The following is a 26,209-nucleotide window of genomic DNA, read 5'->3' on the forward strand; positions in this document are numbered from 1 at the left end:
TAAGAACCAATCATAATGAGCGCTCATTCAACAGTTGTGTTTCCAGAACGCGGCCATTGATAGGGCCCGGACACACACTTCTGCACAACGCATAATGCGTAAGCATAAGAAAATTGATTGGTACATACACATGTGCATAAGGAAATAGACCAATCAATTTTCTTATGCTTACGCATTATGAGTTGTGCAGAAGCGTGTGCTCCCCGCTTAAATCAGAACAATTTTTTATGCAGTCTACGCGCTTTATGCGTAACTCGGAACATGCTCGGAACTCGGAACGGAGGCCGCAGGAGGAAGTGATCCGCACAGTTCCTTGGGCCCAACGAACCTACGGCATAACCCGAGTTCCAGACACCGCAACATACATACACACATTTTTACACGCACGAACAGACATATACACATTTCCCGAGTTTGAAATACAACATAATCGCACCAATACCATACTACGCAGAATCGTAGACGAATCGAATAATGGCTGAAACGTAACCGAAAAGGAAAGCAGTGCCAATAATCAGTAGAAGAAGAAGCTCGGAACGTATATGTTCTGTGCTCAGAACGGACCCTAAAAAGTGTCGGCTGACATCATGGCTAAAATAAAATTAATTACAAAAAAACTAATTGGTCACAAATATTAAAAACTGACTCACAATTAATCACAAACGATTTACAAACGAAATACATTTAGAAAAATTAAAAATAATCAAATTTAGTAATATTCTGTCGGCTATAGCTTCATAGAGATTTCCATAAGCTATATGATCATCATCCGTTACATGGTGGAATATTTCCTTCCACCGCATGATCCGTTATAAATAGGTCACGTGATTTTCGACTGTAAATGGTGTGATCAAAATTATCTTCGCGTTCCACATTTCTAATCAGTAATCGTGGATCAGCGAGACAGCTAGGTCTAATCCTAGTCTAATCCAAGACGTCCAACGTATCACCGTGGTTTATTGGTGGGGTTTCGTGTTGCAAGAGCGACGACATCAGCGAATGGTAAGTATATATGCGCTCACCAGGCGGCTATTTTTGTGACGATTCGAAGTACGCGCGTGCGAGCATCGAGGCATTGAGTTTCTCGTTGACCTTGCGCCGCTTGCGCGTGGTTCGTGGTGACTTTCGCTTGAACCTGACGGTGTCATATTTGTCCAGCAAGAGAGTAATCGATCAAAGTTATTCCGAGAATCCACCGTTTTCCACTGTCATACGCGAGAGATTGTTAAACGGTAAGTATGAAAAAGTATGAACTGTAAGCACGTTGCTTCGATGGTCCTCTAATCTAATTATCGTGAGGTCAGTAATTGACATTGTGGATATTTGGCATTGATCTTCAAGTGCGATGTCTGCAGCTCTGATCTTCGTAACCGTGGTCCATGTCACGTAACTCGATTTGGGAGACAAACGAAGCCAAGTGGGAGAGATCAGGGAATCCGAAATCTCTCTCTCTCTCTCTCTCTCTCTCTCTCTCTCTCTCTCTCTCTCTCTTTCTCTCTCTCTCTCTCTCTGTCTCTCTCTCTGTCTCTCTCTCTGTCTCTCTCTCTCTCTCTCTCGCCGCGTTCTCAGAGAAATGCAGAGTGCAAGTTACACACACATGCACGCCGTATACTATTCAATTCGGTACAAAAACTATTAGACACCGCAAACTGCCCTATTCGATCGACGATCTTCCACGTTTTCAGACGAGTGCGCGGACCCGTAGGAAAATACCTACGTAGACCGATTAGATATGATAATGGCTACGGTCAACGTGACGCTATAAATGCTTCGAAGCATTCCTCTTCTCTTTTCTTTCAATGAAGAAAGAAAGAGAAGAAGAACGCTCCAAAGCATTTGTAGCGTCACGTTGACCGGAGCCAATGTCACGCGATAGGAAATGTTATTGACCCATGAGATGAGGTGAAGATAAATAGACATATGGTTCGAGTTTTTTCTATGATGATAAAACGCACTCTTTGAGACTAAAGTCTCCCATGCTTAGGCTGATGGCAGAGAACGAGACGTAAATGTCGTAGTCGTGGACGTAGGGTAAAGCAGAGAAAAACGTAGTCGTAAGGCTATTGTAGGCAATAGGCCTTACGACTACGTTTTTCTCTGCCTTATCCTACGTCACCCTACGTCCACGACTACGACACTTACGTCTCGTTCTCTGCCATCAGCCTTACTCATTAAGGGGATCCTAAAGCCGTCTGTAATACCGGCTTTTTTTCTTAGCACTAATCTTTTAATTGGCTTTATAGAAATGCAAAATTCTTGTCTAGAATTAAAGTACGCATCAAAATCTAGGTCATGGTGGTCGAATTTATATCGAAAACGAGAAAAAATTAATATTTTTGTTAACTTTTGGTATACGTGACGACAATATTTGCTTTGTACAAAAATTTCACAATAAATATCCACAAAATTACACCGGCATGACCTAGGGACAACATTTAAGAACAATATCGTGCAATTAGATCTAAGATTGAAAGCCTAGAAAAAAAGATTAGTTTAAATAAACTTTTATATGTGCAAAAGCACGCATTCAGGTTGATATTGCGTGTAGCGAGAGATGGCGCAGCAATCGAAACCAGGACAGATGCCTCTCGTTAGACAAGAACAGATATAGATATATGACAAGAAAACAGGATTAGAAATGTTGACATTACCGACGTCGAGAAAGTTTAGCCTTCACTTTAGGATCCCCTTAAATTAAAACATTTTAATTCAGCATTGAATGAATTTCTCTTACAGTTATTACGGTTATTACAGTACTATTTTTTACTGTATAAACTTTAAAGCAAAATTATAAGTAAACAAAATGAACAAATAAATTTTCAAAATTAGAATGTCTTTTTGAATGAAGAATATTGAAACTTAAGAACTTTATCTTTATGTAGATATATATAGAGGGGATTTATATATTGTATAGATTGCATCTTATGCTCACGAGTCTATATCTTAAAAAATTTGACTTACACCACACTATGGCTCTTATCCCTCTATATAAAAATTAAAGAAAAAAAATATATATAATTTTCTTTTTAAAAAGGACTATGAACAGTCATGAGTCGTATATTAATCGATAGGGGGGTACTCACAAAGTACGAAACAGAAAATTTTAATTGCCTAATTGAAGTCATACTGACCTAACTTAAATTATAAATTATTTAAAAATGAAAATTTTTTATTATTGTTTTAAAGTACTCTTCAAACCATTCAACTTTTGTTTAAAATTTTTTTTTCTATTTTGTATAGTTTCGGAAATATTCGGCCCGAAAGAGAAAAGCCGATATTTTTCATCATATCAGTGTTTTAGCCCTTAACATGCATAAAAGCACGTATAAAAAAATACGTGTTTCTTATTTTGGTACATGGTCATAATATATGGTCATAATAGCGAACTTTGGACAGCTCTAGCACTCAGGGGACTTAAAAGTTGTGTCCATGGAACTTTTTAATCCTCTTTTGAGGACAATTCTAGCCCCCTACCCTACAACCCTACAATTCTAGCCATGTCTGATTGCTGTTCACCAGGGGCCCAATTTTTCATATAAAACTGGGCATAGTTTTTTAGGCTATAAATAAATATATATGAGTAAATATATATGACAGCAACATTATATATACTTATATATACATATTTATACATTATAAATAAATATATACATATATACATACATATGTATATATTTATGTATGTATATAATTAATATAATGTATTATACACTGCATATTATATTTTCTGTTAGAACAATTTAATAGGTACCTAGATATCAATTTTATTAAATCTGTTGAAATTAAACGAATAGAGATTTCAGGACAGTTTACAAAATGTCAAGAGAGCGTGCCTCCAGAAGATTTTATCGGGTAGACAGCACTAATGATTTGTTTGAATTTATGGACCGTGGCTATTCCGCCCAACATGAAAATCGGTGGAATTTTGAAGTTGCTTGGGAAGTTGCCAATAAAGGTGTTATATTTACATAGTATTATATGTATATGTAGATCTCTATTATGGATTTCTGATAATTATGTTGATAACTCTTTTTCAGTTGGCGGCATTTATACGGTAATAAGATCTAAAGCTTATGTCTCAACTGAAGAAATGGGCGATCAGTATTGTCTTATTGGCCCGTATAAAGAACATTCAGCACGTACTGAAGTTGAGGAGGCAGACTTTTCTTCTCATAACCCTTTGCATCAAGCAGTACAAGTTTTACGTGATCAAGGATATAAAGTAAATTTTATTTTTAAAAATTATGGACTTAACATTTAGTTTTCAAAATTATTATTAACTTTAGATCAATTGTTTTGAAAACTATAAATCAGAGTTTGAAAATATTATGATATATTTATGTAATTATCAAAATTTTCAATTTATATATTTGATATATATATATATATATATATATATATATATATATATATATATATATATGGATATTTGTATGAAATTTTTTTATTTTAAAAAGACCTAGAATCTAGAACGTTTACATTGTTTCTAAAAAAAACTAAAGTTAAAGATAATTTTTTATAGAAAAAAGAATACTAGAATATAGGACAAACTGACGAAATTATATAATGTATTACATAATGTAAAACGCAAAAATAACTATCCAATTAGTGTAGATAAGAAAATATCAAAAGAGGAGATATCTACAGATATCTCTTTCTATAGCAATTACTCCAGTTTGATTCTGCCATACTCATACTAAATTAGTTTTTTTCTGTTGTTTTAATTCAAATATTTGAAAATAATACAGTACAACTGCTCACAGAGTGATTAGGGGTATCCAGGAACGCAACCGCTCACTGAACCGCTAAGTAGCAATAGAATGTGATTGGTTCTTATATCAATCACACTTAATTGCTACTTAGCGGCTCAGTGAGCGGTCGTGCTCCTGGATGCACCCATTGACATAAGTAGTCGAATGTTTGTTATTAGCTATGGATCCACTCGACATATTAACTGTGTGATGTAACAATGAGCGATTATACTGAATGGGCTTAATAATACGCAGCGTTGCTATTATTCAGCTTAAAATCAGTAGTTTTGAAACTGATGATATATGTATCAACATATAAATATCACGATATATTCACGACGTATGTCCAATATGTATCATTAATATATATCCTTCCAACTTTGCTATAAATATTCATCGATGATATATTTAGAATAGATTGTATTTTGCTGAGAGCGAGTTGGTTATTTATTTAAATGTATAATATATAGGAAGTATATGATTTTAAAGGTGTGTGTGTGTGTGTGTGTGTGTGCGTGCGTGCGTGCGTGCGTGCGTGCGTGCGTGCGTGCGTGCGTGCGTGCGTGCGTGCGTGCGTGCGTGCGTGCGTGCGTGGGTGTGAGTGTGTGCGCATGTGTGTGCGTGGGTGTGAGTGTGTGCGCATGTGTGTGCGTGCGTGCGTGTGCGTGCGTGTGTTTTAATCTAGTCAGATAATTTTTGTTTATTTTATTTTATCGAGAAATAACATTCGAAAAATGTTTTTGACTTAAGTTGTTTAGTTTTTAGGCAGAAATAATGGTTATCGCGAGATAGAATTTCAATAAGTATGAGATTATACGACCGTGTAAGATATACAATCAAAAGGGAGAAAACGCCGTAATCGGTCAAGACTGGATCTTGCTTGTCCGAATAATATATTAATTCTTGAGTGACTTTTTTACGTACAATTCTTATGCCCTGGCAGACCACGATTGATTGTATATCTTAGACGGTCGTATAATCTCATACTTATTGTTTATATACGTCGCCGGTAAAAGACGTTCTTCCTTATTAACTAATGTTGCGATAAATACCACCACATGCCTCAGTGGTCGAATTGGTGAGACGCCCGTCACGGAATGAGGGAGGTCCAGGTTCGAATCCTGGCTGAGGTGTTATTTTTCGCAACTTTTTTTTGTATTCTCAGTATCCTATTATATATATATATATATATATATATATATATATATATATATCGTAGGCTTTTAGAATAATCAACCGTGAATTAGTGTAATAGCCTAGTAAATTCAGCCTCTTAGGCTAAAAGCCGGCTGTTAGCCTAACGGTCTGACACGCTTTGGGCAGTTAGAAAAATGATCATTGGATAGCATTGCGAATGTAAACAAAACATTTAATTACATATATACATTAGTATATACATTATTATTTATTAATGCAAGTTGAGCTCATGTGGTAACGAGAGTTGCACAAAATCTCTGCTTTAAAACAAGCACACCTTTTCGTCCGACACTGATTCTTGGCTATTTTACAATTACATTTTTTATACTCCTGACCACCACTTGCTGACTGCTTTGCAGCAGCTTCTCTCAAGGTGAGAAATATGTCATGTGATTTGGTAATTTGCCATTTTTCTTTGATATAATAAAGCATTTTATCTCTACCTTCGTGGCCAGTTTGGATGTGAACTTCTATCAGTTTCTCATAATAATCCTCAAGTGCCTCCATATAAATCACTGGTTTGCTTGCGTTTTGTCTTTTTACAATTACTCGCGTTTCAGACCCAATTTTTGCAAGTTCATACGTCTTACCATAGTGATAATGAGAGATAGTCTGTTTTGAAATGGAATTTTCAAGCTCTTCTAACATTTTAATCACACGAAGCATGTGTTCACTTGTTATAAAAGGGCAGAATAGACAAAAGAAGAAGACAATGATTAATATGGATAATGCGCCATCAACAAAAATAAATAAATATGTAGATAAATAATAAATTAATAAGTGAATTAAATTAAATTGATTTAGTATACTTACATATTCGTATATCGTCAATGGTGAAATGAAAATTGGTAGTCATGCAGAAATCGCAAAAGACTATAATGTAAGTTTTGCACGTCAAATTATAAGGTGAGTATATATATATATATATATATATATATATATATATATATATAGTCAGTAGATAAAATTCAATAAATAATTAAGAATGAGAAGCGAGCTTCTTCTGCCATTTGAATTCAAATTGAACTGATTTAAAGAGTCAATATTAAAAACAATGACATGTATAAGTCATAACAAATATTAAAAGTATAATTATATAGCCGTTATGACCTTGTCATATATTATGTTTGAATTCTCCGAATCTTGTTAAATGTTTTGTTTACATTCACAATACTATCCAATTATCATTTTTCTAACTGCCCAAAACTTGTCAGGCCGTTAGGCTAACAGCCGGTTTTTAGCCTAAGAGGCTGAATTTACTAGGCTATTACACTAATCCACGGTTGATTATTCTTTTGGCCGGCATTTAGCTAAGTTCCTGGGATTTTAGCTAACGGGCTGATTTTTCTAAAAGCCTACGACATATATGTATATATATGTATATATATATATATATATATATATATATATATATATATATATATATATATGCATCCCGTAATTTTCGCATATTTGTTTATTCCGAATTTCTTGTGTATATTTAATATAATTAAATTGATATATATATATATATATATATATATATATATATATATATCAATTTAATTGTGTGATTGTATCGTTCTGGCTCTGTTTGAGACGTTATGTCCGAAAGTAACGGCGCGTGGTCTACCAGGGCATAAGAATTGTACGTAAAAAAGTCACTCAAGAATTAATATATTATTCGGACAAGCAAGATCCAGTCCTGACCGATTACGGCGTTTTCTCCCTTTGATTGTAGAATTTCAAGGTTGATTTGGTTTTTTTTTAAATAGAAACCCTTCATTTGTACTGCATATTCATGTAGCTGACATCAAGATGTTTTTAAAACATTTTTATAAGTTTTATTTTTATCCAATTATTTCATATACCTAGAGCCATTCAATGTTATTGATTATTATGAATTTCTTTTTCTTTCCCATTTAGTTTTTAGGAAAATTAATAAAATTCCGGAAAAATGTTACTTAGCTTTGAAGGACTCAAATGTTGCTTCTATTATTTCTTTAACGATCTTGTAAATTCTGAGAATCGTAAAACATCCTTTGTCTTTAACTCTGTCCAAAATTGCATTTGGAATCACATTTCTTTCATTATTTGGTTAAATCTTGCCGAGACACTTCACATTTTAAGACTTTATTATTCTTGTTTGAGAAACATAATTTTTTTGTCAACTTGCAATAAAATTTATTTTGAAAATTTCTGATTGTTTATCAACAGAAATTGTTAGAAGTTGTTAGATACAAAATATGGCAATAAAAAGCTATTCGTGGATGTGCAAATGGATTTTCAGTATGTTATTATTCAAATCATATAATCGTATTATAATATCAAGTTTAACTAGGAAAGAGAGATATTAATAATTTCATATCAGTCAATTTTTAATATTTTGTAAATTGTAAAATTTTAAATTTTGTATTTTTAACATTTTTGTAAATTTGATGCATTTCAGTTAATAATAATCTCGAATTTTAAAAGTAACCAATTTTTATTTTTGTAATAATATTAATCGCCATCAAAAACTTGAAACTCAGAAGCAGAAATGTATTCAGTTTTGTCGATGGGTTTTAAGAAAAATTAAAGAAAAATTTGCTTTTTTTTTTAACTTAATATTTAGTGACAAAACATTTTTTTTATACAAGAATATTTAAATTGGTATAATGGTTATTATTATTCAGATACAAATTCTCACTGGTTTCGTCATATATTGATAATCAGAATTGATTGAAAGTTTAATATGGTATTTTATAGCAGCAAGTTATTAAACCTTATTTTTTTAAGTCGATTTAAATAAATGTTTACAATTTACAATTTTTGGAAAATAATCTATCGAAATTATTAGAAGGGATACATTTAAAAACCTTAAAGCAAATGTAGCTTTAGCAAGACGAATTATCTTCTCAATAATATGTTGTCCGAGATTTTTCGAATAAGAATATGCACATCGTTAGATTAGTTTAAATAAGTTGTGTGTTGGTCACGAAACTCTCTTGATTTTACATCACTAAATTTTTTTCTGCGGGGATACATTAATAAAGAGATTGTTTTCGCGAAAGAAAATTGACGACTGAGAGGATATTAAGGAATTACTAATGCTTGTCAATCGTTTCAACCAAAAGTTATTAAAAGTAATTTTATTTAGGCAGGCACTGCAAATATGTGTTGGTGTTAATGGTAGTATATTCGAGGAAATAATCTATTTGAGAAGAAAGTTTGTGTTAATTAAGCAACAAAGAGTGATCTTAAAGACACTCGTTTTTGGCGTATTTTGTGGCCCTCGAAATCCGAATTGAATTGTATGCCGGTAAAAATGCATAATAACGGACCCAGCCCTAATGACCTTGACCTTGACATATGTTGTCAAGGTCATCCTTCTGAGTAACTTTCAGGAGGTTTTAGCCGTCGCTTGTTTGTTAAAAAGTTATGAACAAAAGAATTTTTACACTACAATAGATAATCACACTACAATAGTTTCTCAGAAAAAAATTCCAGAAAAATGACCATTTTTTTGGCCTCCTAGGTGTATATGCCTCCTTAAGGCTCCTGGCTCTTTCTCGACATCTCATGAGATGTGACGGCAAAAGCGAGAAATGTTGAGAAATGACACGTTGAAAATTCTTGCGTAGTATTTATAAATAAAGAGATATTTGCTTAAAATAACACTACAGATCACTTTAGCACACTTCGAAAATACTCCGAGTTGAAGTTAAGTCTACTGCTCCTTTCCCTTGACAGTTAATAAACACTCGTAAAACGAATGGGATACGATCAGGCTTGTGTGTAGGCGCATGACTAGATTTCGTATTACATTCGTTTTACGGCTGTTGACATGTAAAGGTCAAGGTCATTGGGGCTGGGTCTGTTATTATACAACTATACACTTTTATGCACGAAATGGTTCTAATTTGTGAAATATATTTCAATATGTTTTGTAAAACATTTTGATATTAAGTAATTCAATAAAAATTAGAGATTTTTATTTAAAAAGACCAAATCAGTTTTGATAATTGTAACTGAGAACAACCCAAGATCGTCAAATTTTTTCTCCTTGAAAACTGTACAACTTTTATTGGAAACGTTTTTTCAAAAAATAAATTATTTCTCCAAAATTCATCTAATTAATAAAAATCATTCTTTATGTGTATGCACGCACGTATGTGTTATAGTCTAAAATTTGTTAAAAAGTTTTATCTTTGAGTAGACAAATATGAAATAACTGACACACATAATTTTCGCGTGCGCGCGCACATTTTTTTAGTGTCTATTTACTTTTATCATATTAGTATAGGTATAATAACAGTAATTTTGTAAATCAAAATATCTTTTTCCTCTTGGTTACATTATAAAATGTTTTTATTAAGGTAATAACAGGAACGTGGTTGGTGGATGGAAATCCTCAAATAATTTTGTTCGACATCGGAAGCGCTGCTTGGAAGCTAGACGAATATAAACAAGAATTATGGTGTACCTGCAATCTTGGAATACCTCATCTCGATATTGAAGCTAATGACGCTGTAATACTCGGATATTTAGTCTGTCAATTTATATCAGAATTTAGGTAAATTGATATTATAGAGTTTTCTTATCATTCTCTATGTAATTTATACATATGTCAATTTTTCTCATAACAATGAAATAATAGAAAAGCAGCCGAAGAATACTCGAGCATTCCGCCGCGAGTAGTTGTACATTGTCATGAATGGCAAGCAGGTGTTGGTTTAATTGCTCTGAGAACAAGACACGTGGATGTGGCTACGGTATTTACTACTCACGCTACACTTCTGGGTAGATATCTTTGCGCAGGAAAGACTGATTTTTACAACAATATGAATAAGGCATGTAAAGTTTTTTCTTCATCCTTTCCTTTCCCTTTCTCTCTCTTCTTTATCTTGATTTCTTGACTATATATACATACTATAACGATTAACTTTATATACGCACACGCATACACGCACACGCACGGGCACATGCACACGCACGGACACACGCACACGCACGCGCCAACACACACACACACACACACACACACACACACACACACACACACACACACACACACACACACACACACACACACATACACACACACACACACACACACACACACACACGGGGGATTTTACTTAAAATTTTTTAGTTGGAGTTCCTTGGGACACTGAAATTTTTAAATGAAACCGCCCATATTGTAGTATATTGTTTAAAAGGACAAAAAATAAGACAAACATAATTTTGGGGCAAACCAGAGATACCTACGTTGATCCGTTCGGGAGTTATTTAGAGTCAAAGTTTGAAAAAACCAATTTTTTATCTTAAATAACTTCCGAACGCGTTAACATATCGACCTCTGGTTTGCGCCAACATTTTTCTTATATATTTTATGCCCTTTCAATATATTACAATATACTACAACATATTACAACATACACCAATATACTACAATATATTACAACATACTACAACATTTCATTTAAAAAATTCGTGGTGACTTGGCTCGTGGCTCTGATGCCATGTATGTATGTATGTAATAAAAGTTCAACATTTTATTTAATAGAACAATTTGGGATAAATTACTGAGGAAACTATGCTTAAAATATCAAAATTATTTTTATTTTTTCATGGAATGTATCTTTTTATTCGACAATAGAAAACATTGATTATTGAAAAAGTTATTCAAGCTTAAAAAGAGCATAAATACATTATTAATTCTCTCACTTTTAAACTAATTTTTATATTAGAGAAGGGTTTTAAATTACATTTTTACGTTTTATGAAGAATCAATTCCTTTTTGCTCGCATTACCTATTTGAAGACATTTTGTATATTTAATATGTTGAATACGTGCGCGCTTGATATGTGATTAATAATATACTAATATACTTTTTGCAGTTCAATGTTGACCTAGAAGCAGGAAAGCGTCAGATATATCACAGATATTGCATGGAACGTGCAGCTTCACATCTAGCACATGTATTTACGACAGTTTCAGACATTACTGGCTTTGAAGCCGAACATTTGCTCAAACGCAAACCTGATATTATCACGCCGAACGGATTAAATGTAAAGAAATTTGCGGCATTGCATGAATTTCAGAATTTACACGCTATTAGTAAAGAGAAAATACACGAGTTTGTGCGAGGTCACTTTTATGGGTTTGTATCAAACAAATGTACTTCTCTACAGACATTGTAATGAGGACATACACGCTCGCGCACGCGCAATGAAATACGAAAAATAAAACTTTAACTCGTTATGCTGTCGTTATGTGCTTATAACGACAGTTGCGCAGGTATACTATATAGTAAAAAAGCTGTGCAACGACAATATAACGATACTGCATAACGAGTCACAGAATCGCACTACACGGCTCTCCCATCTTGTGAGATTGTGATGTCAGAAGCGAGAAATGTTGAGAATTGACACGTTGAGAAATCTTGCATGCCATTTCCAAATAAAAAGGTATTTCCATAAAATAACATTTAATTCTGATCATTTCAGCACATTCCAAAGTCCGAGGTTAGATTAGGTCTATCTCTTTCCCTTTTTTATAATAAACTGTTAAAAAGGCGGCAGTGTGGTCTAGTGGTAGAGCGCCAGACTCGTAATCTGAAAAACCAGGTTCGACTCTACTTGAGCACGTAAACATGGAATTTATTTCCGAAAGCTGCGCTCTCCGTGCGAGAAAGACTCTTGTGCGGAGCAAACTGGGCTCCTTTTTTCGGAAAGAAACATTAGCCGTTGGATCCAAAGTTAAGTGAGAGGAGAAGGGTAGTGATGGATGAGAATTGTAACCCTAAGGGGATCGATTAAAACTTCCATTTACTCCATTTTTTTAAATAAACTGTTAAAAAACAGCCGTAAAATGAATGCGAAAACTAGTCATGCGCCTGTGCATAAGCCTGCATCGTATCACATTCGTTTTATGGTTGTTTATAATAACTGTCAAGGGAAAATAATGCAGCTCGGAGTATTTTTGAAATGTGCTGAAGTGATCTGTAGTGTTATTTTAAGCAAATATCTTTTTATTTGAAGATACCATGCAAGAATTTTCATCGTGTCATTTCTCGTTTCTGACATCACATTCCAAAATGGCCGCGGCGAGTACCCAGTAGAGTCCCTCTAATCAGAATCTGGTCATATAGTAGCAAGTTTTGATTGGTTCGCCATTTCTTGACAAAAGTAAGAGAACAGAAAGAAAGAGATATAATAGAGAAAGAGAAAGCGATATGAATGTATATCGTGGTATATCGTGGTATATCGTGGTATATCTTTCTTTCTGTTCTCTTACTTTTGTCAAGAAATGGCGAACCAATCAAAACTTGCTACTATATGGATATACTTATATCCTTCTCTCTCGCAGAATTTTTCCAGAACTGCAAGTTGGCCGGACTCTGATTAGAAGGACTCTAGTACCCGGGAGCTTTAAACATCTGCTAGATTCAAAGGTAGAGGAAAATATTTTAGAAAAGAAATTGCACATTAGATTTCTTATTTGATAGCATTATGATCATCAGAATAAGTTCAATGATTTATAACACCTTGATTTTCAAATGACCTTGGATTTCGAAATTTTTGAGCAATGAAAATGTTTTGATGGATGGATAACGCATGTTTTTAAAATTTATTCGGCCTTGATTTGTAAAAGAAATCTCATCGATAAATAAATAATAATTATCAAATCAAAGATATTTAGTGCTATTTAAAAAAAAACCATAATCTCGAAATAATCTTGAGGCCGCAGGGGGAAGTGATCCGCGCAGTTCCTTGGGCCTAACGCACCTACGGCATTACCGAGTTCAAGACACCGCGGACATACACGAACAATTATACATACACTCATACACTTACACAGTCTAGAGTGCGAGGAATTACGAGTTTACGAGTTTATACTACGCAGTTTAACTTTTGTTTGGGACGTTTTTATTGAGGCGTTCATGCTAATCCAGCCATCGTCTTACTTTTCATGTGATACAGTCTATATAGTTTCGGTTTCTCTATTATAGCCACATGGGTATCCCCCACGGTCTTTCCTTTATCTGAATAAAAAAAGAAAATAAAATCTTGAAAATAACTTATTCAAGAGAGAAACAATTTGTACCATTGTACCATCATATTTTGCCCTAATGGGCAAAAAAATTACACTGTTTAATAATAGTTCAATTTTTCTATTTGACATTTTCTTCTATCTTCAAAAACCTAACAGAAATATTTAGTTTTCTATTTCTTGTGACTTACTGTGTATGCGTGTGTGTGCGCGCGCGCCTTTGTATGCATATATCTCGTACAATATTTAAACTTATATATGTTTGCAGACATTATGATTTTGATTTAGACAAAACGTTATATTTTTTCACCGCTGGTCGATATGAATTTGGAAACAAAGGAGCTGACATATTCATAGAAGCTTTGGCCAGATTAAATCATTATTTAAAAACGTCCAGGCCTGATCTAACAGTAGTTGCTTTCCTCATTTTTCCTGCAAAGACTAATAATTTTAATGTTGAATCTCTTCGTGGTCACGCTGTGAGTCATTATTAATATTAATATGTTATATATAATATTAGTTTATTACTGTTTGAAATAATTATTATAATAATTATATGATTTATTATAACTAATAATTAGTACTTTGTCAAATTACTGTTATCAGGTAACAAAATCTCTACGAGACACTATCAATGATATACAGCAAAAAATAGGGAAACGAATGTACGAGTTGTGTCTCTCTGGTCGTATGCCTGAGGCTCAAGACTTGTTACAGAAAGAGGATACTATTAAGATAAAACGGTCTATTCAAAAGAACAAGATAACATTATATATTTTTATAATTATTTTTCTTGATTTACTGACTTTCTGTTTTGTTTTATAGATGTTTATACGCACTGCAAAGGAATGGATTACCGCCTATTACGACACACAATGTTGTCGATGATTGGAATGATCCAGTGTTAAATGCCATTAGAAGATGTAATCTCTTCAATACCGTCCATGATCGTGTTAAGGTTAAAAAAAAAACATTTACAAATACGCGTATGACATGCACTGCATAGAGTTTAAATTAAACATTGATTAAGCAATTATTTAATATGTAGTCAATACTGTGTGTTTATATAACTAATATGTATCATTTATAGATGGTATTTCACCCAGAGTTTTTATCTTCGACAAATCCATTATTTGGCCTCGATTATGAAGAATTTGTCAGAGGATGCCATTTGGGTGTTTTCCCTTCATACTATGAGCCATGGGGCTATACACCAGCTGAGTGCACAGTCATGGGGATCCCCAGCATCACCACTAACTTATCAGGATTCGGATGCTTTATGCAGGAACATATAGCGGATCCAATGAGCTACGGTATCTACATCGTCGATAGACGTTACATCGGTTTGGAAGCGAGCATTCAACAGCTCGCTCAGTACATGTTCGATTTCGCACGACTTAGCCGTCGTCAACGTATCATTCAGAGAAATCGTACAGAGCGTCTCAGCGATCTCCTTGATTGGCGAAATCTTGGCATTGTAAGACAAAATACACACACCTCATTATATTCATCTTATATCTTATGTGTCTCTTCTGTATGTTCGTTTTCCACAGTATTATCGTCAAGCAAGAATAAAAGCGTTGACTAGCGTGTATCCGGAACTAGCATCGGAATATGCAGAGGGTGGGATTGGTCGATTTAATTATCCCAGACCGATCAGTGAACCGCCATCTCCGTCATCTTCACGGCATACAACACCGGCCGCTTCTGTGCACGGTTCAGATGACGAGGACGAGGTTGATGAAGAAAAAGAGGTAAATAATTCAAAATTCAATTTAAATAGATATTGTACATTATTTTATGCTCACGTGCTTACTCATTCCGTAGCTAGAGGAATTACGACAATCGAATGGAAGGTAAATGAAGAGAACAAGAAGTAATCGTGCGCAATAAGTTTCAAGATAATTTATAGAATGTGCATGTAACATAGCATTGCCAAAATACTAGTTGTAATTCCTACGTGAAGTATGTGTATCTACATGTTTTTAAAAAATCTTAAATATTCTGAATTTTGAACGTTTATTATTAACATCTGTCACTGCCGTGCAAAGCACAAAACAGAATAATTCGTAAGTGAAAGATATATACGTAAAGATATATACAGCAATAATTGTAATGACTCACTTACCGTGATCATTATAAGTGATATTATTTACAATTTTTTTGTTTGTTTACTAATGCAAATAAAACTTAATTTACTTTATTAAGCAGATTCAAACTCTCATAAGGCGTGATTAACAAATATTTTAATATACTAATATGGGAGATTCTAATACATAAAAAAAGAAGATATAATATAGGTGTGTGTATATATATATATATATATATATATATATATATATACACGGAATATCTCGGGAACTAGTAAAGATATCAAAACGCGGCTTGGAGAGAATATATATAGGCAAGGGGGACAAATTTTGATTTAAAAAAATTTGACCTTGGGTGGAGGTGTCATGGTCAAATAAAGGTCAACTTAATTTTATTAAATAGACACAATTTTTTAAACACCTATGTTTGTAGCTCTTCTCATTGCGAGCTCAACTCGTTATGATCCAAAGTCGTCGAAGGTCTCAAACGACCAAATGCAGGTTCACAATATTATTGTCTTCGTACATGTTATGAAACACCTTTTGCAACTGCAGCTTCTTTACTAAATCAAAATTAAATCGAAATCGAACGGATCTTGTTGTTAGACTGCTATTTCTGTTCGTGTTTATGTTTGTGGACATGGGCAATGTCATGATGACTTAGTTTGGCACACGGAATCATCATGTTAACGGTTGTAATACGAATTAGTACTCACTGTACTTACCAGTTTAGGTAAACTAGAAAAAAAATGTCAGTCACACCTACGTCCAACAATTAATATTAAAATTTGAAGAAACAGGATCAATAGTAAACAAAAACAGAACTGTACAACGAATAGTGAATGAAGCAATTTAACTTGAAGTGTTAGGTCATTTTGCAATGAAGTCAACATTGTCGATTCGTCAAGTTGCAAATGCAAAATGTGTCTCATAATATGTACAAAGGCCTAGTTTACACCGACCAATAACAATAATACTGAGCCTGAATTTGGTCATTTGACCTTCGGTGACTTATTTGGATCATAGCACGTTAAGCGCGTAATGAAGGCAACAAACGCAGGTGTTTAAAAAATTATGTATTTATTTTAAAAAATTAAGTTGACCTTTATTTGACCATAACGCCACCACCCAAGGTCAAATTTTTTTAAATCAAAGTATGTCCCCCTTGCCTATATAAGCCAAGCCGTGTTTTAATATCTTTACTAGTTCCCAAGATATTCTGACTAAAAGTTTTCAAATTGATACTCTGTAAATACAGGGTAATGAAAAACTAAGTGCCATAAATTTGTGTGATGAAAAAAGGGACCAATAAGAGCATTTTAAGTATAGGATAGGAATCATGGGTCAACGACGCTTCGTTATGATGCTACACGCGTTTAAAATTTCACTGCGGTGCGGAAAAACTTTGGCACATAACTTCAGGGGTCAATAGAGGACACAAATACAAGCATTTTGAACATAGGAACCATGGGTCCCCGGCCCTTAGTTTCGGCGCTACGCAGGTGAGGCGCCGCAGTGTATTTGTGTTTTCTATCGACCCTGAAGTTACGTACCAAAGTTTTTCCGCACCGCAGTGAAACTTTAAACGCATGTAGCACCGTAACAAAGCGTCGTTGACCCATGATTCCTATACTTAAAATGCTTGTATTGGTCCCTTCTTTTATCATACAAATTTATAGCACTTAGTTTTTTTATCTCACCCTGTGTATATATATATATATATATATATATATATATATTCATATATCGCATTGCATTACGTGTGAGTTGTGTTTGCATATAGTAATATGAGCATACAATCAATGAATTTGATATACATAAGTATGTAATTATACAGAATATATTATTGTTATACAGAAATAATTATATTTTTATTAGAATTAGCATTTTTGAATAAAAGTTTCAATCATCTTGCGTTATAAATCCTTGCAACAATATTTACATCATTCACGTAGCAAGAAATTAAAAGTACCATGTTGCGAAAAAATTGTAAAAAATGTGGATAACAAATTGCTGCAATAAATAAAAGACAATTCAACGATAATCAAAAATTTTACTTTATAATATTAACATAATATACAAAATGAAATGACTAAGTTACATTTTTTTGCGACACGTTTATATACGGCGAATTTGGCACTTGTATAATACCAAATTATCCACTATGTTATTTAATTTTGAATAAATATTTACACATTACAGAGAAGCGGTATAACATATTACATAAATGATAATAATTATAGTTTACTGTAACAAATACAACTGTGTACAAAGTCATTGTAATTTTTTTTAGATAACCTGAAGCTATATATACGTTTAAGTAATTACGACAATAAGAATGATAATTCGGAATGATTTTCTTATCGCATGACATTAGTTAATTATTTATCATCATATATGCAATGAGATTCCATATTGTATTTATGTTATCTATCTGCGTACGCGTTGTCTGTACTAATAAATAATGTTAAAAAAATGTTGATACTAATTACAAAATATTCTAATTTCTAGTATTAATTATTTTAGTCTCGATTATATCATGTAGCGTATTATTTAGAATTTAAATGATCTAATTGAACAATTTCCATTTTCTCGATTATGAATAGAAAAGAAGCGTTCATATCGTACACAAAAGAAAAATAATTGATAAATGTCACTCATCCACATATTCAGTAAGTTTCACAATAACCAATTTCCAATTACTATAAATGATGTTGAGAATATGATCGAATAATCATATACGACTCGGATATTAACAATGTAAGCGATAAATTAATACACAATATGTATCATTGAATGACCATCACTTTAACACATTTAAATGGCACTCATTAAATAGAATATTTTATGAAAAACTGTAATTATATTAAAATAAAAAACATAATATGCATAAAAATTGAAAAAGAGAGTATTACAATTCTTAGTAATACGTATTTTTTACTTTGATTATTCGATATAATCCTGAAAAATTCATCGGGACATATTATCTTTTAATTGAGCAGAACAATTTAAAATGGATGATTTTATGCAATTGCAGCTTCTCTTAGTAATAATGTTTACGTGGAAAAATATACGAGCACTTAGTAATTTCCGTGATGAAATACATAGGACAATATTATTATGATCGAGTAAGTATTAATAAATTGTAATTTTCATTCAATGCAGTCTATTATTAAAAAGAAGCTTAAGATATTTTTATATTAAAATTATACAATTTATAGTCACAATAGTAACTAATAATCCTAAATAAGATAATATCTACGTTTATATTTCGAGATATCAAATTTCATTAAAATATTGGCAAATCTCTATCGTCGACTCGGTCTCAAGTAGTCTGGTTTGATACTTTACGCAGTGACTACATAGTTAGACTTTTATTTCATACTGGCAAGCTTTTATGTTGCTTATTTTTTTATTACTTTCTGCAAAGCTTATAATAGCGAAGGAAGAAGGGTGTTCCTTCTTTTAGACCGTTGATATAGATAACCTTTGGTTACATAATAAGAGCACTAATATTATGTTAATATTGTTCAATGTATCATATGCGCGCGCGCGCGCGCGCGCGCGCGTGTGTGTGTGTGTGTGTGTGTGTGTGTGTGTCGAGTGCGTGCGTGCGTGTGCGTGTGCGCGCGCGTGCGTGTATTTGTTTGGAAACTATTCTATTAGTCTATTAGTCTTCAGTTAATTGGCATTTTACGGTGTATGGCTTCAAAGTATAAATGGTTGCGATCGTTAGGGCCACCAAACTCCGATTAACTTAATCATTGATTAATGTCCATTTCTACCAATGTAAATTAACTTTAATATTGGTTTAACTTACTTTCTATCTTTTTCTAACTTTTACAACTAGAAAAAGATGACAGGTAAGTTAAACCAAGATTAAAATTAACCTGCGTTGATAGAAATGGACATAAGCCCCAGTTTCACAAATATCGGTTAACTTTTAATCTTAGATTAACTCACTCTTCGTCTCTTTCTAACATCCCTCTAGAAAGAGACGAAGAGTGAGTTAATCTAAGATAACCGACACTTGTGAAACAGCCTAAAAGGTTGTCAACATGACAAAATAATTAGTATGACCATTTGTATTTCAGGCGATATAATCGTTCTAACTCAATCTTTCGTTACATATCTTCTCGTGTATTGTAGAAAAAAAAGATATGTAATGAAAAATTGGGTTAGGGCGATTATATCGCCAGAAATACAAATAATTAGGTTAGATCACACAAATTTTTGTCATGTTGGCAACCCTTTAATCAACGATTACGTTCATCAGAGTTTGGTCGAAGTGGCCCATAAATCGATTTTATATAAACAGGGTGTCCTATTTTAATCGATTACTTCAAAAAACTTTTTTATTTGTGAATCTAGAAAGAAATGCTTCAGACGAAAGTTGTTTGGTTAGAGGGGGGAAACATGATTCCAATGTGAGTCGTGTCATACATGTCATTTTCAAAAAATTTCAAAGAAGACTAATTTTTTAAATGAAACTTGATTTTTTTCTTGAGATAAAAGTTGAGGAAAAGATCTCGTCGAGACGTCTTAAAAACACTATAATAAAGCCCTCTTTAATTAAGAATTTCGTGATGATATTTAAAATTTTAGACACTCTGTGTATATATATATGATTAAACAACCTACAATATTTTTACTTCGTCCTTATTAATTGTCTCATGATTTATCTGAGTAGATGCGGATGGCATAGACTAATTTCAATATCTATTAGTACTTATGACGATAATTATTTATACTTCACATCGTAGAATATAAAAAACGATGACAACAGATTTCGATTATTTATATATCTCATGTTACATCTATTGACATTAATTTATCTTATCGAATTTAAGAGTTAATCACAAAAGCGGATACGATCTACAATTGACCAAAGGAAAAGAGAATTTCTTCGCATCTACACGATATGTATACAAAGTTTTTACGTACGGGAACATATTCCCTTCATTTTCATAAAGTGAAACACATTTAAATTCTCAAAATCAAAGAGAAATAATTATCAATAGTACACTGCTTGAAAACAGACTACGAGGTACATTCTTCGTATCATCTCATGAATATATCGGTACATTAAATAACGATGGCAATCACATTTTCCTTATCAATTCTCAAACGGACGGATTTATGTGTGACTTGATTGAGTTCCTCCCATCCTCTGTTGCATCATAGTTAAGAGTAGTTCGGAATATTGCTGCATCATATTGACTACCTTGCCCTGATCCTGACCCGCGAGTAATTCTTGAAACTTCACCGTCGCTTCATTAGTGACGACGCTTCCGCTACTTCCATCGTTGTCGTTCTCACCACCGCTGGCAACGACCAGTCGTAAAGTACGCATTGTTTCGTTAACAGACGACTCTAATCCACGTAGCATCGTATCCCGATCGATCGCTCTTCTAGACGGGTCGTCGTCGTTGTCTATCATCAAACGTTTGTACAATTGCACGACGTTGTCCGCAGTGCGTGTAAGCTCATCCGCGATCGTGTTGCATAGTTGTGTGGAGACTGCAAGAATGCGGTAAAAAATGTTATATTTATAATAAATCTAATCATAGAATAAATAATTATATATTTATAAAAGACATGCATGTCACACATTAGTCTCGAGGTCACGCTAATTGGTATCTATAAAGCTGTGTAATCTTTTAATGATAAACTCTTGAACTTTTCTAGATAATGATTCAAAGAATTTTTTTGTACGAGTTCGTCAAACAGCCTGATGATTGGGCGCCAAGTTAAAAAAAAGTCATGATATTTATATAAATCAAAATATCCGATGTATACAGGGTGTTTCATTTTAATCGATCACTCCCAAGAATTTTTTTATTTGTGATTCTAGAAAAAAATGCTTTAGATGAAAGTTGTTTGATTTGAAGGGGGACATATGATTCCAATATGAGTCGTGTCATACATGTCATTTTCAAAAAAATTTCAAAGAAGACTAATTTTTTTAAATGAAACTTGATATTTTTGTTGAGATAAAAGTTGAAAAAAGATCTCGTCGAGACGTTTTCAAAACACTATAATAAAGCCCTCTTTAATTAAAAGTTTCCTGAGATATTTAAAATTTTATTATAATATTTTTAATATAAAATATGGAATATATCTCGTAAAGTATATTCACTTTTCTATAACTTTACCTTCATACTTTTATACGTAGAATAATGAAAGGAAGTGATTAATAATAATAATTTTTACATTTGCAATTTTGCAAAATTAAATGCGTCTATAAAATGCAATCGAATTTTTTAAAATAATGTTTTCTATTTTTATACAACAATCGATTCCTTTCATTATTCTACGTAAAAAAGTATGAAGATAAAGTCATCGAAAAGTGAATACTTTACGAGATATTTCATATTTTATATTAACCCTTAACTAGCACACGCGCGCGGCCGTGATCGAACGTTATCTGTACACGGGGTGTTGTATACTCCACACGACTTTGAACGTTGGTTACGGCGAAATGGAGGCTCCAATATAGGCTTGAAAAAAATCAAGTACATACATTAAACACTGGAAAATGATACCCATTAGCCTAAACTATAAAATTTTTAGTTTTGAGGCTTCAAAAAAATTCTTGTATGAAAAATGGCTTGTTTTGCTAAAAAATCATATCTCAGTCAAAAATAAATATTTTTTGATAAAAATTTAACACGATGTTTTTGAGATAGAGTACTTTACGAAAAAAATTATGATTGTAGTGGGTATAAAAAAAGGTATTTATTTTAATGATCGCCTGTGCCCCTTTTTTCTGAATTGAAATCTTGATTTTTATAAGAAAACTTATTTTTATTTTATGTTTAAGTCAGGAATGTGTCATTGGTGACTCGAACTAACGACAAGATGGCACTGCGATGCGAAATCCATAGATTAACCGACCGAAAAAGATGCCTAAATTTTTTTGGGGTGTTTTCGATCCCGCGTGCTAGTTAAGGGTTAAAAATATTATAATAAAATTTTAAATATCTCAGGAAATTCTTAACAAAAAAGAGCTTTATTATAGTGTTTTGAAAATGTCTCAACGAGATCTACAACTTTTATTTTAAAGAAAAAATTGAGTTCCTATTAAAAAAATTAGTCTCCTTTAAAATTTCTTGAAAATGACGACGTGTATGATACGTTTGATATTGGAATCATATGTCCCCCTTCAAAGCAAACAACTTTCGTCTGAAGCAATTCTTTCTGAAATCACAAATAAAAAAGTTTTTGGGGATAATTGATTAAGGATGTATGGGTCGTACAGTCCTTGCTAAAAGTTTAAACTTTCAATAAAAGAAGACTTTGCATGTATGTCAAACAACTCAAAATTTTTTATATGTTAGAAGGGATTACCGTTAACAGTTTGAGTATGATTTTTTGTTATTTATAATTAGTATTGTTTAAACAATACTAATTATAAATTAAAAAAATTGTATTGTTGCAAAAAATTTTGAAACTTAAAATACAATATCAATGATGTATGTTTTACACATAAAAAAAATTTAGGAAATATCTTAATGGTTTATTTATATTTTATTTATATTTACAGCAAAAATGTCGATTCTCTATAAGGGATAATGTTAATTTTATCAACTTTAAACTTAAATAACTCTTAAATAACTTCAAAATTGTACAGAGTATTTTCAATTTAATTTAAAAACAATTTACAGCACTTTCTGAATATATTTGAAATACCTCTAATACATCCTTAATTACAATAACTTTTTATCAGTAAGAGAATTGTGCTGAAATTTTACACAGATACTTAGACGTAATAGAACAATCTATGAAATTTTTAGATTTTTAGTAATGCTTTGAGATGTCACCCATACATCCTTAAAATGGGACACCCTGTATATGTATGTATGTATGTATAATTTTATACGATATATCCAACTTTTTTTTATTTTTGAAAATTTTTAATCACCAAATCAAAATTATTTTATTACAAATTCAACCATATAGTAAAATTGTTTTGAAATAATGTTAAGTGATGGGGGTGTATTTAAAAAAATACAAAATTGAAAATAAAATACAAAAAGTATTTTTCTTATTATTTTAAAGTACTCTCTTAACACTATTCAACTTTTATGAAAAAGTTTTTTATCTTTTATAGTTTTAACGATATTCACTCCAAAAGAAAGAAAAAAGATTTTTTCAAAGAGGTGTTTTACCCTTCGCTAAGTATTTTTTACTTTTTCATTAAATACGCGATTATAAGCATATATAAAAAATGTGTCCCTTATTTTGATTTAAAATACAACATATTAAAAGCTCATCAAAATTGAAGGGGGATACTTCGTAGAATCTCTGCTGAAAAAGCTCGATTAAAACCATTAGAAAATCCTATTTGGTCTAATAAGATTGAATTATATTTTTAAACTTGCACATTTTCCATTAAAACATAATTACTCTCAAATCGGTTGTACTTTGTTGAACTGGAACTTATGCCAATAGTATGTAAAATAAGTTTCTATGATTTTGAAACAGATTCGATAGAAATATTCACATTCCGTCCTATATGTTTTAATATGTCTATATTGGTTCCGATTACGCTCAATCATAAAATAGCAAGATTTTGATTGCTATTTTACGATTGAGCGTACTCGGAACTAATATAGACATATTAAAACAAGTAGAAACTTGCACATTGTTTCCTCGTAGTTTTTAATTGTGCAAGTAGAAACTTGCACATTGCTTCCTCATAGTTCCTAAGTGTGCAAGTTTTTATTTTATTCGAGGTATAATTATCAGTATTTATTTGTTTTGGCTTCCTCATAGAGGAAGCTTTGTTAGCAAAGGTTCTGATTTCACACTTAACTCTTTTGGGGACTGCGTAAATAATTATATACATTCACTAAAAAATACTAAAAATACTTGTCCACTTAAAAACTAAAACAATACTTTATCGATAAAAAAAATCAGCCCGATATTATAAATATTTGAGATAGCGATTTATTTTTAATTCTATTATATTTTCCAGTCTTTTTTCTACCCCTATTTCATATATAATTGGTTAAAATTTGGTTGATCAGATCAAGTTTTATAAAGCTTCTATGTATGTACGAATTCTTCGAAATTTCAAATGTGTGTAATACGAGATCTGATCAATCAAATTTTAATGAATTATATATGAAATAGGGGTAGAAAAAAAACTGGAAAATATAATAAAATTAAAAATAAATCGCTATCTCAAATATTGAGAAAGCGGCAGCGTAAAACACATTTTTCAAAAAAAGGAAAATCTGCATAAAATCTATACCGGTAGACCGATTTCAATAAAATTTGAGGAGGACATATTTTCTATGATACTCTATTTGTGTGCAAAAATTCAAACTGGTATCTAAAAAATTGTAGAAGTAGATGCGTGTACAAAAATCCGTACACACACACACACACACACACATACATACATACTTCCGGACATTTTTTACTAATATGATTTTTCGACATTTTAGAACATTCTAAACCTATTTCCATCAAAATCTGGAAAAAAAATTTTTTCACCATTACAAAGCTTCCTCTATGAGGAAGCAATATAGGATGATATGTGAATATTTCTATCGAATCTGATACAAAATCATAGAAACTTATTTATATATACTATTGGCATATAAGTTTTAGTTCAACAAAGTCCAATCGATTTGAGAGTAATTATGTTTTCATGGAAAATGCAGGTTTAAAAACACAATTCAATCTTATTAGACCGAATAGGATTTTCTAATGGTTTTAATCGAGCTTTTTCAGCAGGGATTCCTTGTTAGCTCAGTGAGCGACTGCAGTACTGGATACGCTCAATAATACGCATCGTTGCCGTTATTCAACTTAAAGCGTTAGTTTTGTGAAACTGATACATATGATATAATATATACCAACGTATAAATATCATGATATATGTCAATGATATATATCCGATATATATCAATGATACGAAGGTTGTTTGAAAAATTTCTTAAGTGACATCATATTTTTGAGCTTAAAATGCACTTATTTTTCAATATAATCCCCTTTGCACTCAATGCACTTCATCCAACGTTTTAATGCAGTTATGCCAACATTATAGCTTAATTTATTCAACTGCTCAAAATAGTCATCTACACAGTTTGGATTACATCTTCGTTACAAAACGTTTACCTCCGAGCTATTTTTTCATATTTA

At 32.3% G+C, this 26,209-nt stretch overlaps 3 protein-coding genes across 18 annotated transcripts in view; 2 read left to right on the forward strand and 1 right to left on the reverse strand.

Annotated features, from left to right (window-relative positions):
- Positions 1–565: 565 nt before the first annotated feature.
- Glys (glycogen [starch] synthase) lies at positions 566–18,567 on the forward strand. 4 transcript variants are annotated; one of them, XM_077424028.1, is made up of 12 exons: positions 566–1,002; positions 3,804–3,955; positions 4,038–4,222; positions 10,286–10,482; positions 10,567–10,759; positions 11,810–12,072; positions 14,233–14,443; positions 14,571–14,707; positions 14,790–14,922; positions 15,055–15,441; positions 15,518–15,718; positions 15,792–18,567. In XM_077424028.1, exons 2-12 carry the CDS (start codon positions 3,817–3,819, stop codon positions 15,822–15,824), a joined length of 2,079 nt encoding a protein of 692 aa, XP_077280154.1. In that variant the 5' UTR covers positions 566–1,002; positions 3,804–3,816; the 3' UTR covers positions 15,825–18,567. The 4 variants fall into 4 exon arrangements, with proteins under 4 accessions (XP_077280154.1, XP_077280153.1, XP_077280152.1 ...); XM_077424027.1 differs by lacking the exon at positions 566–1,002 and adding an exon at positions 1,068–1,232 and having other exon boundaries at positions 3,795–3,955; XM_077424026.1 differs by lacking the exon at positions 566–1,002 and adding an exon at positions 1,068–1,232.
- A 1,389-nt stretch (positions 18,568–19,956) lies between these two features.
- Positions 19,957–26,209, reverse strand: part of Wdr62 (WD repeat domain 62) — a 227,182-nt gene continuing 220,929 nt past the window's right edge. For all 12 annotated transcript variants that reach the window (XM_077424013.1, XM_077424021.1, XM_077424019.1 and 9 more), the window contains one exon: positions 19,957–21,574. In XM_077424013.1, the coding sequence (XP_077280139.1) occupies positions 21,192–21,574 (383 nt within the window). In that variant the 3' untranslated portion in view covers positions 19,957–21,191. The remainder of the gene's footprint in view (positions 21,575–26,209) is intronic.
- Positions 21,447–26,209, forward strand: part of LOC143907335 (uncharacterized) — a 181,526-nt gene continuing 176,763 nt past the window's right edge. The window contains exon 1 of one of the 2 annotated variants that reach the window (XR_013259830.1): positions 21,447–21,587. The gene's annotated coding sequence lies outside the window, so the exon portion shown is untranslated. The remainder of the gene's footprint in view (positions 21,588–26,209) is intronic. The other variant, XM_077424034.1, reaches the window with a different exon arrangement.

Source organism: Temnothorax americanus, unplaced genomic scaffold, assembly GCF_048541705.1.
Source record: "Temnothorax americanus isolate GAGA-0224 unplaced genomic scaffold, ASM4854170v1 Scaffold8, whole genome shotgun sequence".
Lineage (NCBI taxonomy): Eukaryota > Metazoa > Arthropoda > Insecta > Hymenoptera > Formicidae > Temnothorax > Temnothorax americanus.

Excerpts from the sequence above, each read along its gene's own strand:
- Glys (XM_077424028.1), top strand. The coding sequence starts at position 3,817 with ATGTCAAGAGAGCGTGCCTCCAGAAGATTTTATCGGGTAGACAGCACT. Across the intron at positions 3,956-4,037 it reads TTGGGAAGTTGCCAATAAAG|TTGGCGGCATTTATACGGTA; the intron begins GTGTTATATTTA and ends ACTCTTTTTCAG. Across the intron at positions 14,923-15,054 it reads CCGTCCATGATCGTGTTAAG|ATGGTATTTCACCCAGAGTT; the intron begins GTTAAAAAAAAA and ends TATCATTTATAG.